Raw genomic sequence first — 14,474 nt, 5'->3', positions numbered from 1 at the left:
ACCTCGTGATCCGCCCGTCTCGGCCTCCCAAAGTGCTGGGATTACAGGCTTGAGCCACCGTGCCCGGCTATTCATTATTATTAATATCACTCTTCACTGACTGAAATTTGCCTACTTGACTAAAAAGTAGCTCCATCAACCCCTTAAACTTTGGCAAAGAACATTCTAAATTATAGTAATCCTACTTATATTTATATGCTTGGGAAGTCAAGAATTGCTCTAAGCACACATTTTGTCACTTAATAGGTATAGGATCCCCTGTCCCATTTGGCCATTTCTAAGCTAGACATAATTTCCTTTCAAATGTTAAACAATAGCAACAAAAAACCTGAATAATATAACACCTCAAATTTTAAAGAGAGAGTCACATTTTAATCTGTTGGAAAAAACAGTCTAGGTATTTAGGGACTGCAACAGTTTATTGAACTGTCACTATTTCAGAACAGTTTGTCAAGAGGTTGTACAACTAAGTGAACACTTCATGATGTGTCTACAATAAAATGTTTAATTTTGTAGAAGTTCAAGTTTTCTTTAAAAAAACTCTGAAAATACTTGACTAGTTATCAACATTTTCTAGATACTCTGTTTTATTAATAACAGAGGATGGTACCTTCATGAAGTCCTTAATTTCAAAGGGCAGCTTCTTGCAGGCATTCAGAAGTTCAGCTGTTTTAACTTTGATTTCAATCTCACCTGTTGGCATTTTCTTGGAGAGTGAGAAAGGAAGTGTTTTAAAAATTACTCATCAGGATATACACAAAATACACATTTGTAGAACATATGCATTTATTTACATATGGAAAATATGCAAAGTCCTTCTAGTGTGTAGTGTATAGTATAAAGCATACGTGTCTGTGCATGCTTTTGACATTCTTATGCATATCTGTGGCTGATGTGTTCAGACATCAACAAATGTCATGGCATATCCTTGCAGTTTGATACTTGGGAGGCTGAGACAGGAGGTTCACTTAAGCCCAGGAATTCAAGAGCAGCCTGGGCAATACTGCAAGACCCCTGTCTCCAAAGAAAAAAAGGGCGGGGCACGGTGGCTCACGCCTGTAATCCCGGCACTTTGGGAGGCTGAGATGGGCAGATCATGAGGTCAAGAGATGGAGACCATCCTGGCCAACATGGTGAAAGCCTCTCTTTACTAAAAATATAAAAATTAGCTGGGCGTGGTGGCATGCGCCTATAGTCCCAGCTACTTGGGAGGCTGAGGCAGGAGAATCGCTTAAACCCAGGAGGCAGAGGCTGCAGTGAGCCGAGATTGTGCCACTGTACTCCAGTCTGGTGACAGAGCAAGACTTAGCATGCATATTTACATAGATGTGTGTGTTTATAGTCAAGATTTTGAAATCTGTCAGTTCATTTGTAGAATTTATTCAACTTTAGTGCCTAATGTCCAGTCATGTGTTGCCAGAATGTGTACGAGTACAAATGCATACAACAAAAATTACACAGTTATCTTCGAAACTACTTACTGGATTCTCCTGTCCTGCAGGACGGGAAATGACTGTACCAGACACTCGCACCACAGATTCCACAGGGGCTTCACATAAAATCTTCTTCACAGAGGCTGCCGACTACAGAACAAGGGGGAAAAGAGTTCTGAGAAACAAATGAACTTACAGGAATCTTCAGTAATTGTAAGTCTATGGTTTTAAAAACGTTAATAGTCACAGCTTAATTACCATAAAGGCTAGGACTGCTCCTTAATGACTTTATTACCAAATTTAGTAAAAATTGCATCCCCATTTTGACTCTATATAATACAGCAATTAAAGCTACTAGTTAAGAGCTTTAAAAAAACTTTCCTTACAGGAAAATAAGGATAAGAGTGACTATTATTAGTGTAAACAAGTCCCACATACTTGAAAAGCAATTGTCTCCAGGGTTAGTCTTAGGGACAGTTAAATCCAATAGCAATAATGAGTCAAAGTCAAAGGAGTTCTCCAGGGTTAGCTATACTCATCTCTGGATGTTGATCCCTAAAAGATAATTCACTGCTTTTTATTTATTTCAAAACTTAAGAGCTGAATAATTAATATTTTCTTAGGCATACAAGCATTAGTAAAATTACAATAGAAACCAACCTTGCCCAGTAAGTATGATAGAAGTTCTTTATTTTATCTAATTCTTTAATTTTTTTTTTTTTGACACAGGGTATCACTCTGGTTGCTGAGGCTGGAGTGCAGTGGTGTGATTTTGGCTTACTTCAGCCTCAACCTCCTGGGCTCAGGAGATTCTTCCAATTCAGCCTCCCAAGTAGCTGGGATTATAGGCGCACGCCACCATGCCCAGCTAATTTTTTGTATTATTATTATTGTTTTTGAGATGGAGTCTTGCTTTGTCACCCAGGCTGGAGTAGAGTGGCGCAATCTCGGCCCACTGCAACCTCTGCCTCCTCGGTTCAAGTAATTCTCCTGCCTCAGCCTCCTGAGTAGCTGGGGTTACAGGCATCCACAACCACACTTGGCTAAATTTTTGTATTTTTAGTAGAGACAGGGTTTCACCATGTTGGTCAGGCTGGTCTTGAACTCCTGACTTCGACATCCACCCGCCTCAGCCTCCCAAAAGTGCTGGGATTACAGGCGTGAGCCACCACACCTGGCCAATTTTTTGAATTTTTAGTAGAGATGAGGTTTCACTCTGTTGCCCAGGCTGGTCTCAACTCCTATACTCAATCTGCTGGCCTCGGTCTCCCAGAGCGCTGAGATTATAGGTGTGAGCCACCATGCCTGGCCTTGAATTTTTTAACTAAAAAAATTGTTTTTTCATAATATCACTCTGTCATATTGTATCTAATTTCAATGGTAATTAAATTAAATACTTTTTGAGCAGTTAGTACCTTCACATGGCTTCAAATTCAAAGGGTACAAAAAGATACAGTGAAAAGTTTCCCCCCATCCTTGTTTTCAAGGCCCTCAATTCCTTCCCCCAGTAGCACCCAATGTTACCAGATACTTACGTATCCTTCCAGAGACATTTCATAACATATATACAAGCAAATCCACACACACACACACACACACACACTGAATATATATCACTGAATATATATCCTGCCTCCTTCCCCTAGTTTTTATACAGAAGACAGCACTAGAGTGCTGGAGTTTAATAGCTGCTCTTCTGTATACTCAAGAATACCAGTTCTTCACTTAACAGTATTCCTTGGATTTTTTTTTGCTATTAGAATAGAACTTCTTCATTCTTTTTTGTATGGCGGAGCAGAGTATCTTATTGTAAGAATATACATTATTTTTTAAGCCAGTCTCTTATTGGAGGACATCTGGGTGATTCCCAATTTTTTCTATTAAAAAGAATCCTGAAATGAATATCCTTGTACATATGTCATTTTGTATCTGTATAAGTCTAGATATAAGATAATTTATCAGAAGTGAAATTAATGGCTCAAAGGATATATGCATTTACAGTTTTGATATTGCCAAATTGCTCTCCCTTCAGCTAGTGCCAATTTGTATTCCCTCCAGGAATTGAGCACCTGCTTTCCCAAACACAGTGTATTGTCAATTTAATGTGTTAAAAATGACAATTACATGCAGTTTTAATTCACATTTCTCTACCTATGAGTGAGGCTGGGCATACTTACATTATGTCTACAAGCCATTTATATATTTTTTTCCTCTGAAGTTTTTGTTCATATCCTAGGTTCATAATTCTACTGGGTCACTGGTCTTTTTGCCATGTCTTAACATTGCTTATGATATTTTTCAGTTTTCATTAACAATAAACTTCTGAATTTAAAACCTCTAACATGTTCATCTAACTACTTAGCTTACCCTAGCCACAGCATCAAAGAGGCTTTTAGATAATAACAGGAAATTTTCTATTACCTCATCCTGGGGAATGACAACTTGAACAAGCCCATGGAAATCTCTTAGGACCAAGAATGTGTTTTGCCTGATTAAGGGGAGGGGGAAAAAAAGGAACATTTTAAGATAAAATCTCTAAGTCCAAAGTTTAAGCAGACAAAATAAAAAACAAAAATCCATGCAATTTTCATGTTTCTTTTTTATGATAATTATGTATTTTCTTTACATTCATGCAGTTGTTATTTATGTAGCTCATTGATAGAAAAAACATTGTTTTTATTTCCAGTTTCAATTTTGTCTACTTAATCTGATATATAATCTTATACAGATGCTATTAATGAAAAATTATTAAGATGAACAATTAAAAATTTTTATTGGCTTAAGTCCCTTATTAGAAAATTCCTATTAAATTTGGAAACTTTGCACATAGTAAAATCCAAGGATAAGATTTTTAGCATAATGGAAACATCTGATGGATCATTTTTGAAATACGCCAATATAAAGTCTTTTTCTAAAAAAAGATACAATCTAAAATTTCCTGGAAATTCCAACACCAATTTAATACCTCTATGAATCTCAAAAAGGTCCCAGAAAATGCCAACCTCTTATTTCTCATAGTGTCCTCAGCACCAGGAACAGGTACAGAAACCTCTTCAGATTTGGGGTTCAGGAACAAAGTCACTACCTTGTGGGAAAACTATCTACCGTACTTGGACAATTCCTTTTTTTTTTCTTTCTGAGACGAGTCTTGTTCTGTCGCCCAGGCTGGAGTGCAGTGGCACGATCTGAGCTCACTGCAACCTCGCCTCCTGGTTCAAGCAATTCCTCGCTGCCTCAGCCTCCCTGAGTAGCTAGGATTACAGACGTGCGCCACCCCCCTGCAATTTTTTTGTGTTTTTAGTAGAGATGGGGTTTCATCATGTGGCCGGGCCTGGTCTCAGAACTCCTAAGCTCGTGATCCGCCCGCCTCCGGCCTCCCAAAGCGCTGGATTACAGGCTGAGCCACCGTGCCCACCAAGACCTTTTTAAAGAAATGTCCCAGCCTGGCCGCCAAGCCTGTAATCCCCAGCACTTGGGAGGCCGAGATGGGCGGATCACGAGGTCAGGAAATCGAGACCATCCTGGCCGACACGGTGAAACCCCGAAACCCCGTCTCTACTAAAAAATACAAAAAACTACCCGGGCGAGGTGGCGGGCGCCTGTAGTCCCAGCTATTCCGGAGGCTGAGGCAGGAGAATGGCGTAAACCCGGGAGGCGGAGATTGCAGTGAGCTGAGATCGTGCCACTGCACTCCAGCCTGGGCGACAGAGCTAGACTCCCTCTCAAAAAAAAAGAAAAAGAAAAAAAAAAAAAGAAGGTCATATAACCTATGTATTTTGGATCTCTTCCATGTGAATTAACGTACTATTCAGGAATGTTCTGGAATAGAGAGATGAACAACAACAAAAATTGGGTTCTGATCTTAAAGAATCACTGTTTCTGGGCTTGTTCTCTAAATGGACTAAAAGAGCTTTCTCCCCATGCTATTGGAGTTTAACAGCTGGTTTATAGGAGGCTGGGCCATTTTTAATTACTGGTCATAGGACCTCTTCAGTCTTAGTAAGCCCAGTGTCATTTCAGTCCATTTGGTGGATCAAGCTTCATTGTTATACCCTTCAACAGATGTTACTGGTACCTACTGAGAATGACACTTGGGCCTTTCAAAACTAAAACAAAGTTGAAAATTCAGTAAATTCTTAAACCTGCAGGAGTTGCAAAACGTTTTATTCTTCGGACTGGTTGTAAATTAGTAAAGGTTTAGAATTGCCCTAGGAAAACCACCACCATGCATTCTTAGACTGTCTTCCTCAATTTACCTGCGGTACTGAATCCATCCACACAAGGTGACTTCTTGGCCTAAGTGAGACGAACGCAACTCTCCACATGTGTTGGTCCGGACAGCAAAGCTATTGAATTCTTTTTTTTTTTTTTTTTTTTTTAAAAAAAGAGAAGAAACTTTAAAAGGCAAGATTAAAAATACATCACTTGCAGGTTGCTTAAAAATAAAAATCCTCAAAATATATCTTACGTATGTCAGGGAAACAGCTCATTCACTATTAAATTTACCTGCAAATGTGTCAAAAGCCAAGTGAATAACCGTAAATTTCTGTCTTGTGTTAGGAAATCAAAATTTTTTTGATCTTCTAGTATTTGCATTTACCTAAAATCCTAATTACCCAATTCTTAATATTGCACGTTTCTTCCCCAAATGAAATAGGATTTTAGAAACTGTAGAAATGGATGGTGCAGGAACTATTTAGTTTTAATATGAATCTGATGTTTAACAGCCACTTGTACACTAGAAAACACTATTATATTCTGTGAAAAATGATTTTTTCTTTTTTTTTGAGGCGGAGTCTCGCATTGTCGCCCAGGCTGGAGTGCAGTGGCGTGATCTCAGTTCACTGCAAGCTCCGCCTCCCGGGTTCACGCCATTCTCCTGCCTCTGCCTCCCCAGTAGCTGGGACTACAGGCGCCTGCCACCACGCCCGGCTAATTTTTGTTTTTTGGTATTATTAGTAGAGACGGGGTTTCACTGTGTTAGCCAGGATGGTCTCGATCTCCTGACCTCATGATCCGCTCGCCTCGGCCTCCCAAAGTGCTGGGATTACAAGCGTGAGCCACGGCGCCCGGCCGAAAAAGGATTTTTTAAGGTATCAACCAAAAGCAGAGTATTCTATATATTACGTGGTTACCTTTTTGTGGTCTTTCTAAAAACTCAGGGAAAAAAACTGCCTTATAATGAATGAAAAGAGTGAATGATCTGCTTTTACACATAAGGCTATCCAGTTAAGAATGGGGGAAAATATGGAATAAAAGCTCTCCAGTCGTAGATAACAGGTTGAAGTACTGTTCATAGGACAGATCTCTTCGCTATTTTCACCTGGATTTCTCCTCTGTGAACTCTGCACCAGCCTTCTGTAGAGAGAACACCAGATCGGTTGGGTGGTCCTTCGGATGGGTCTGGATAAACCCTTGTACAGCTGACTTAACCAAGAAGGGAAGTACATGTTGGAACCACACGAAGGCGAAAAACAATCACGAATCCCACGCTGCCGGTTGTTAAAAGTCAGCTTTGGAAATACACAGAAATCCCTTAAAATTCCAGGAGTTCCCACTCTCTTCTCGAATATTTAAGTCCTCCGCACAACATTCGAGTACACGTGTCTAGAAACAAGACAAATCTCCAACGTCTCTGGGGTGCTTGATGGGGTGGAGATAAGGGAAAGACCTTTCCCCGAGTCTTAAAGCATCAGTCTGCACTTCTACTCAACAAGTCTGCAACCAAAAGTGACGAAGAGAGAGCTACTCCACGTAGCGGCGCCAGGCGCGAGCCCGACAACCAGAGGCGGTCACTAGGCATACGCCCTACCCTTCTTTCCACGCTTCCCGAGAGGCTCCCGCGGCCAGAACCGGAAAACAAGGAGTAACAGTCGCGTTTCAAATCTCGCAGACCTGCTGGCCGATCTCGAGTCTTCTGAAAGAGGAAGGCGAGCAAAGCCAAAATCCTCCCAGAGTCCGAACCCAAACACAGATCGCCGTGGGGGTCCAAGCGCCCTTCAACTCCGCCCTCTAGTGCCCAAGATTACGGGAAAGGAATTCAACGAATCAGTGGTGAGGTGCCGCCGCCATGCTTACTACGGGCGGAAATTTGAGAGAAAGCTTCGCACCGGTAGGAAAACGGACGAGCAACCGAGGACGGTTGGAAAGGTTGACGATAATGGTTAAGTGGCTCGGCCTTGCCCTCAGTTAAAATGGCAATTTTAGTTGCTTCACTGATACGGAATCGGTGAGGCGCTAAGGAGGCTTCCTGCGTGGAGCCGCAGAGCGAGTCGGGAAACGATTTTAAACTGAAGAGGCGGCGGAGGACCGAATTGCCTTTTCACAACGGCGTGATTTCAGAGCTGGGCTGGTCTCTGACAGGCTCAGCTGAAGAGGGACGGGTTGGGACGCACTGTCCTTTTGCCCTTCCCCCTTCGCCAGCAGAAGCTGACTCCGCAGGAGCGAGGGTCGCAGAGCTGGGTGAGCGGAAATGTCCCTCCCAGAGTGAAGTCGCAGGGCCCGCCCCGCGTCTGAGGGAGTGGAGGTCTTCCTGGGTGCGTTTGTGTCTCTTGTGAACCCACTTGTGGTGGAGCGAGAGGGAATTTGGAAGGGCCAGGGGTTAGTCTGGCCTCTCTCTTAGCTGTCACTTTGGCGGGGTTTTTTCTTTCTTTCTTTCTTTCTTCAGGGGATTTCAGTCTCGACATAGTTTTGGAGCCGGACTTTTGAAGAATGATTGATGAATCCGGAATGGGTGACAGCGTCATCACGGCATTTTATTGGTAAAAATGCTTTGTATTGGTTCCGGACTTGCTTTAACTTTGTATTTGCCCTGCTGTGTGGTCATTATCTTCACAATACTTGTGTATTAAGGTGTGTTTAAGCACTACATGCATAATACCCGGCTAAGTATTGGCATTAGGGCGGCTGGATTTAGGTATTGGTGGCAGTGTAGAAAAGTGATCAAGTCAGAGCCCCTTCACGGACTAACCACAAGAGAAACAACAAAGCTTTACTTGTGTGCTGTGAACTACAACCGCAAGCGGAATTGTCAAGAGAACTAGCCCTGCCAAGCTCTGGAAAACTTGTGAGGAGATGGCACATGGAAAATGGATAAGATTTGCTCAGACAAACGGGAGTAGGAAGTATTTTTAATTGTCGATAAGGTGAATAAAAAAGCAGGGAGAATAGTAGAGTGATCATCTGTCTAGAGTAGGGGGTGCATGTTTGGCTATAGGGCTGTGATTTAACCTTTTAAAGAATTGACTGCTGGAACTTTCTTCACTTCCACCTCCCCTTATCCCCCAATGTTGTATACAAAACCTTAGAGGAAGTGTATGCAGAATGTTGGATTTTGGAAAGGCTACTTGGGGTAAGAACTGAAGCAGTAGAAAATGAACCTGGATAGGATCAGATAATAAGATCAAATACAGTAGTGCCTTGAAAACCAGACAGGAATTCTGATTCTACTTCATATAGATGTATGGGAACTGTTATGGGATCTCAAGCAAGGTAATGGTAAAAGTGGTGACAATGAAAGACTGATGATGGATTAGGGAAAGGGGCTAAGATTGGGAAAAAGATAAGTAGCTATAATTGAGAATGAGAGTGAAGCCCACATCTAAGAGGACAAGTGTATATCTTTTTAAGAAATATGTCAGAGGCCAGATGTGGTGGCTCGTGCCTGTAATCCCAGCACTTTGGGAGGCCAAGGCAGGCGGATCATCTGAGGTCAGGAGTTCAAGACCAGCCTGGCCAACATGGTGAAACCCCATCTCTACCAAAAAATACAAAAATTAACCAGGCATGGTGGTGCACGCCTGTAGTCCCAGCTACTTGGAGGCTGAGGCAGGAGAATCACTTGAACCTGGGAGGTGGAGGTTGCAGTGAGCCAAGATCGCACCACTGCACTGCAGCCTGGGAGACAGAGTGAGACTCTGTCTTAAAAAAAAAAAAAAGAAATATGTCAGAATTTGATGATAAAGTTAACAAAGTAACAAAGTTAACTTTTTAGATGTAAAGGTGATGTTGAAGGAAGAGTAAAAGATGATGAAAGTATTTTTTTAGTAGGGAAAGAAAACGGAAAAATGGAATTATTACTGAGCAAAACAGAGTACAGTAGTTGGCAAAGAAAGATTGAATGAGATGTGAAGTGATGATTAGTTTTGAACTTAATGAGTCTGACAACATGAAAGTTTAACATCTTATAGGAAGTTGGAAATGCAGGACTGGGTTGCAGCTGTAATGGTCTGAAGATAGAGATTTAGGAGTCATATAGAATGATTATTTTCCTATGTAGAATGAATGATTTTCAGAGTCTGGGGCCACCTATTATTGGAACATGAGGGAAAAAAAGAATCAGTAAAGAAATTGGAACTATAAAAAGTAAGGAGGAGGAAAGCCCCTAAAAAATGGAGTGTCAGGAAACAAGGTCCCAGAAAGTTTAGAGGAGGAAGGATGAACAAACTTGATGAACAAAGTATTTGGCCATGGTTTTGGCAAAAATAATGATCTTCAAAAGTGCAGTTTCTTTATAGTGATAGATGGAAAAAAGAGATTGCTGAAGAGTTCTAGTAAAATACTTATTAGTAACTGGAGGCAGTAGGTGTAGACCACATTTCCAGGAGATTGGTCTCAGAAGGAATGAGATGAATTGGATTTAAACACAAATTTTTAATGTTAGAAATACTAGAATATGCTTGGCAATGAAAGAAAAGGATCCTGTATAGGAGTGATTAAAGATAATAGAGAGGTGAAGTACAGCCTGGTGTGGCAGTGCATGCCTGTAGTCCCAGCTACTCAAGAGGCTGAGGTGGGAGGATCGCTTGAGCCCAGGAGGTCGAGGCTGCAGTGGTATTGGGCCACTGCGCTCCAGCCTGGACAACAGAGTGAGACCCTGTCTCAAAAAAAAAAAAAAAAAAAAGTTGAAGTACACAAAGGAGATGGTGTCCAGAGGAGATCAAAGTAAGAGGACCTTTTTGCTTCTGATTGGAAGGAAGAGTATTGGGACAGTAATATATTGATTCAAGGTATATTTATAACATCTTGATTATTGTGCTGGGCAAAATTACACATTCTTGAGTGTGAGATGAGAAGGTAGAGTAAATATAACTCGTTTGCTAATCTTTAATTCATGGATTGGGCTATTTTATTTTACTTTAACATTAAATACTCAACGGACATGTTTTTTCAAAACCATCCCTCTTAGTGCCAATAGTGTTTTTCTCATCTCATTTATTGCTAGACTTTTTAAAGTCACCTAGACTTTAAAATCTTTTTGGAATTCATAGCATTTCTCTTTTAAGGAGTCAAATTCAGCAGGGCTTATGTTGCCTCATAATTGATCCCTGTTTAAAAGGCAACGTGAAAGAAGTAGCTAAGTGCACTCATTGCAGAGTTAGACTGTCTGGATTCAAATCCTAACTCTTCCACTCTAACTGGTTGACTTTGGTAAGTTATGTTACTTGTCTGATTTCCTGTTTGTCAGCTGGGAGCATGATCTACTTCATGGGGTTGTTTGAAGATTAAATGAGAAAATATAAAGGTCTTAGAAGAGTACTTGAAACATGATGAATGCTCAATAAGTGCTAGCAATTATTGCACCAAGTAACAAATTTGAAGGAAATATTCTGTGTAAGTAGTACTGATTAAAATTCCCTTTGAAATAGGTAATTCAATGTGCATTTAAAGTTAGGATGCTTTAGAGTAGCTGCTATTTAAATTGTGTGGTGTGTGGTGTAGAGTCCTGTATTCACCACAATGAAGATACAGTTCTATCACCACAAGGAATTCTTGTGTTGCCTTTTTATAGTCACATTTATGTCCCTCCCACCCTCTTACCTTTCCCTAATCTCTGTCAGCCATTCATCTGTTCTTCATTCCTTTAATTTGTCATTTAAAAAATGTTAAATGTATGAAATTTTATATGTGACCTTTTTGGATTGGCTTTAACATCCAAGTTGTTGCATGTATCAATAATTTGTTTCTTTTCATTGCAGAGTACTATTACATGGTGTGGATGTACCACAGTTTATTTAATCATTCACCCACTGAGTCATTTTCAATTTTTGGCTACTATGAATAAAGCTAATATGAATATTTGTAAAAATAAATAAATAAATTGTGTGGTATATGAACTTGCTCTGGACATTATTTGAGCTTTAAGGACAAATAATGCTACATGTTTAGTTTATGTATTTATTTATTAATTAGAGAGGATCTCACTCTGTTGCCCAGGCTAAAGTGCAGTGGTGTGATCATCGCTTTACAGCCTTANCTTGTGTTGCCTTTTATAGTCACATTTATGTCCCTCCCACCCTCTTACCTTTCCCTAATCTCTGTCAGCCATTCATCTGTTCTTCATTCCTTTAATTTGTCATTTAAAAAATGTTAAATGTATGAAATTTTATATGTGACCTTTTGGATTGGCTTTAACATCCAAGTTGTTGCATGTATCAATAATTTGTTTCTTTTCATTGCAGAGTACTATTACATGGTGTGGATGTACCACAGTTTATTTAATCATTCACCCACTGAGTCATTTTCAATTTTGGCTACTATGAATAAAGCTAATATGAATATTTGTAAAATAAATAAATAAATTGTGTGGTATATGAACTTGCTCTGGACATTATTTGAGCTTTAAGGACAAATAATGCTACATGTTTAGTTTATGTATTTATTTATTAATTAGAGAGGATCTCACTCTGTTGCCCAGGCTAAAGTGCAGTGGTGTGATCATCGCTTTACAGCCTTAAACTCCTGGGCTCAAGCATTCCTCCTGCCTCAGCCTCTCAAGTGGCTAGGACTACCACCGTGCCAGGCTAATTTTTTTTTTTTTTTGAGAGATGGGGTCTTGCTATGTTGTCCATGCTAGGACTACATGTTTAATTTATGGAGTTTTGTGCAAAATATAAATGGTGTCCTAGTCTAACATATTGAAATTGAAGATACAGGTTAAGCATCCCTAATTAGAAAATCTGAAGTCTGAAATGCCCCATAATGTGAATCTTTTTGAGCACTGACATGATGTTGAAAGGAAGTGTTCACTGGAGCATTTTGGATTTCAGATTTTTGGATTAAGGATGCTTGACCAGTGTGATACAAATATTCCCAAATTTGACAAAATCTGAAATCCAAAAACACTTTTGGTCCTAAGCATTTTGGATAAGGGATGCTCAACCTGTACTATTTTAAATATAATACCATTTAAATATGGACCGGGTGCAGTGGCTAACGCCTGTAATCCCAACACTTTGGGAGGCTGGTGGATCACCTGAGGTCAGGAGTTCAAGACCAGCCTGGCCAACGTGGTGAAACCCTATCTCTACTAAAAATACAAAAACAAACAAACAAAAAATGAGCGAGGCATGGTGGTGGGCGCCTGTAATCTCAGCTGCTTGGGAGGCTGAGGCAAGAGAATTGCTGGAGCCTGGGAGGCAGAGGTTGCAGTGAGCCGGGATCGTGCAGTTGCACTCCAGCCCAGACAACAGTTAGACTCCATCTCAAAAAATAAAATAAAATGAGTAAATATAGTAATATAACTTTTTATTCGTAAAAAACTTCTCAAAAGGGTAATTGTGTAGTAGTTGAGATTTATCATGACTTTGTTGTTGTTGTTGTTGCTGAGATGGAGTCTTGCTCTGTCTCACCCAGGCTGGAGTACAGTGGCGTGATCTCGGCTCAATGAAGCCTCCACCTCCCAAGTTCAAGAGATTCTCCTGTCTCAGCCTCCTGAGTAGCTGGGACTACAGGTGTGTGCCACCATACCCAGCTAATTTTTGTATTTTTAGTAGAGACGGGGTTTCACCATGTTGGCCAGGCTGGTCTCAAACTTCTGACCGCAGGTGATCAACTTTTCCTTGGCCTCCCAAAGTGCTGGAATTACAGGCATGAGCCACTACGCCCGGCCGAGACTAATCATAACTTTGAAATGATAATTCCTTTTAATGAAAATGGTATTTTAATTTTGTGTGTCTTTTTTTTCTTGAGAGGGTCTTGCTCTGTCACCCAGGCTGGAATTCAGTGGCATGATCACATCTCAACTGCAGCCTTGACCTCCTGGGCTCATGCAGTCCTACTTCAGCCTCCTGATTAACTGGGACCACAGGCGTGCACCACCACACCTAGCTAGTTATTTTTTATTTTTTGTAGAGATGGAGGCTTGTCTCAGACATCTGGGCTCAAGTGATCCACCTGCTTCAGCCTCCCAAAATATTGGAATTATAGTCATGAGCTACCAGATCTGGCCCTAATTTGCAGGTTCTATGAAATACTTCCATTTAATTGAACCAATACTTGTTTAACAATTAAAGGACACTCAGCATTGTATTTGGGTAATTATACATACATTGGGAAATATAAAGCATGGTTTCAGTGACAGTAGCTTAGTATTACTGGGGATACAGGAAATACACACTAAAAAATGGTACAAGGAAGTATATGAACAGGGGCTAAAATGAGTGGTACAGACTGGGTGATTGAGGAAAGTTATGTGTGCTGATATATCTCCAAGGATGTTGTAGAACATTCTTGAGGGATTTTTTTCAGACTTTGAGATGAGAACTCATACAGCACACACACACATGCATACTCTGCTTCCAGGAATGAGCCACTGATAACAGATAACAGATAAAAGTCTATGTCATAGGTATTTCAGGACCAAAAGGTTAAAAACACCCTACTTTGAAAGGAGATCAAATTTCTAGCATGGTCTTAAAGGAGGTGAGATGGGAAAAGGACACTTAAGGTAGGGAATATAGTTGAGAAGCAACCACATGAAGATAAGAATATGTTTATGTCCCAGGTTGGAGAGGAGAATTAGGAAGATAAGGAGAAGCTGAATTAGAAAGACCTTAAACCCAGCAGAAGAGTTTAGGATTTGTCTTGTTACTGTAAAGGTTGTTGCACAGATAAAAAGTCTATTTCTGGAAGAATGGATTACTCTTAGATTCGGAGAACTCTTAGTTGTGGCTAAGGAATTAGCTTTGTGAAGGGATGACAGATTCTGTTTTTTGTTTTTTTTTTTTTAACATTTTTTAAAAATTAATTTTTTTGTTGTTA

At 40.4% G+C, this 14,474-nt stretch overlaps 2 protein-coding genes across 6 annotated transcripts in view; one reads left to right on the top strand and one right to left on the bottom strand.

Moving 5' to 3' along the window:
* The window catches only part of DARS2 (aspartyl-tRNA synthetase 2, mitochondrial), a 37,985-nt gene extending 30,571 nt beyond the window's left edge, over positions 1 to 7,414 (bottom strand). Inside the window, exons 1-5 of the mRNA XM_017866937.1 lie at positions 6,757 to 7,414; positions 5,690 to 5,789; positions 3,855 to 3,921; positions 1,482 to 1,583; positions 611 to 706 (exon numbers count right to left, since the gene is read on the bottom strand). Coding sequence (XP_017722426.1) covers positions 611 to 706; positions 1,482 to 1,583; positions 3,855 to 3,921; positions 5,690 to 5,789; positions 6,757 to 6,883 — 492 coding nt within the window. The 5' untranslated portion in view covers positions 6,884 to 7,414. The remainder of the gene's footprint in view (positions 1 to 610; positions 707 to 1,481; positions 1,584 to 3,854; positions 3,922 to 5,689; positions 5,790 to 6,756) is intronic.
* CENPL (centromere protein L) overlaps positions 1,575 to 14,474 on the top strand; it is a 35,854-nt gene continuing 22,954 nt past the window's right edge. The window contains exons 1-2 of one of the 5 annotated variants that reach the window (XM_017866933.1): positions 7,468 to 7,969; positions 8,101 to 8,194. The gene's annotated coding sequence lies outside the window, so the exon portion shown is untranslated. Of the gene's footprint in view, positions 1,647 to 7,467; positions 7,970 to 8,100; positions 8,195 to 13,128; positions 13,166 to 14,474 lie in introns of those variants that run through there. The other 4 variants (XM_017866932.1, XM_017866935.1, XM_017866934.1 and 1 more) reach the window with 4 other exon arrangements.

The sequence above is a fragment of the Rhinopithecus bieti genome, unplaced genomic scaffold (assembly GCF_001698545.2).
Source record: "Rhinopithecus bieti isolate Rb0 unplaced genomic scaffold, ASM169854v2 scaffold_1853, whole genome shotgun sequence".
Lineage (NCBI taxonomy): Eukaryota > Metazoa > Chordata > Mammalia > Primates > Cercopithecidae > Rhinopithecus > Rhinopithecus bieti.
This window is presented reverse-complemented; position numbering and strand designations above follow the sequence as displayed.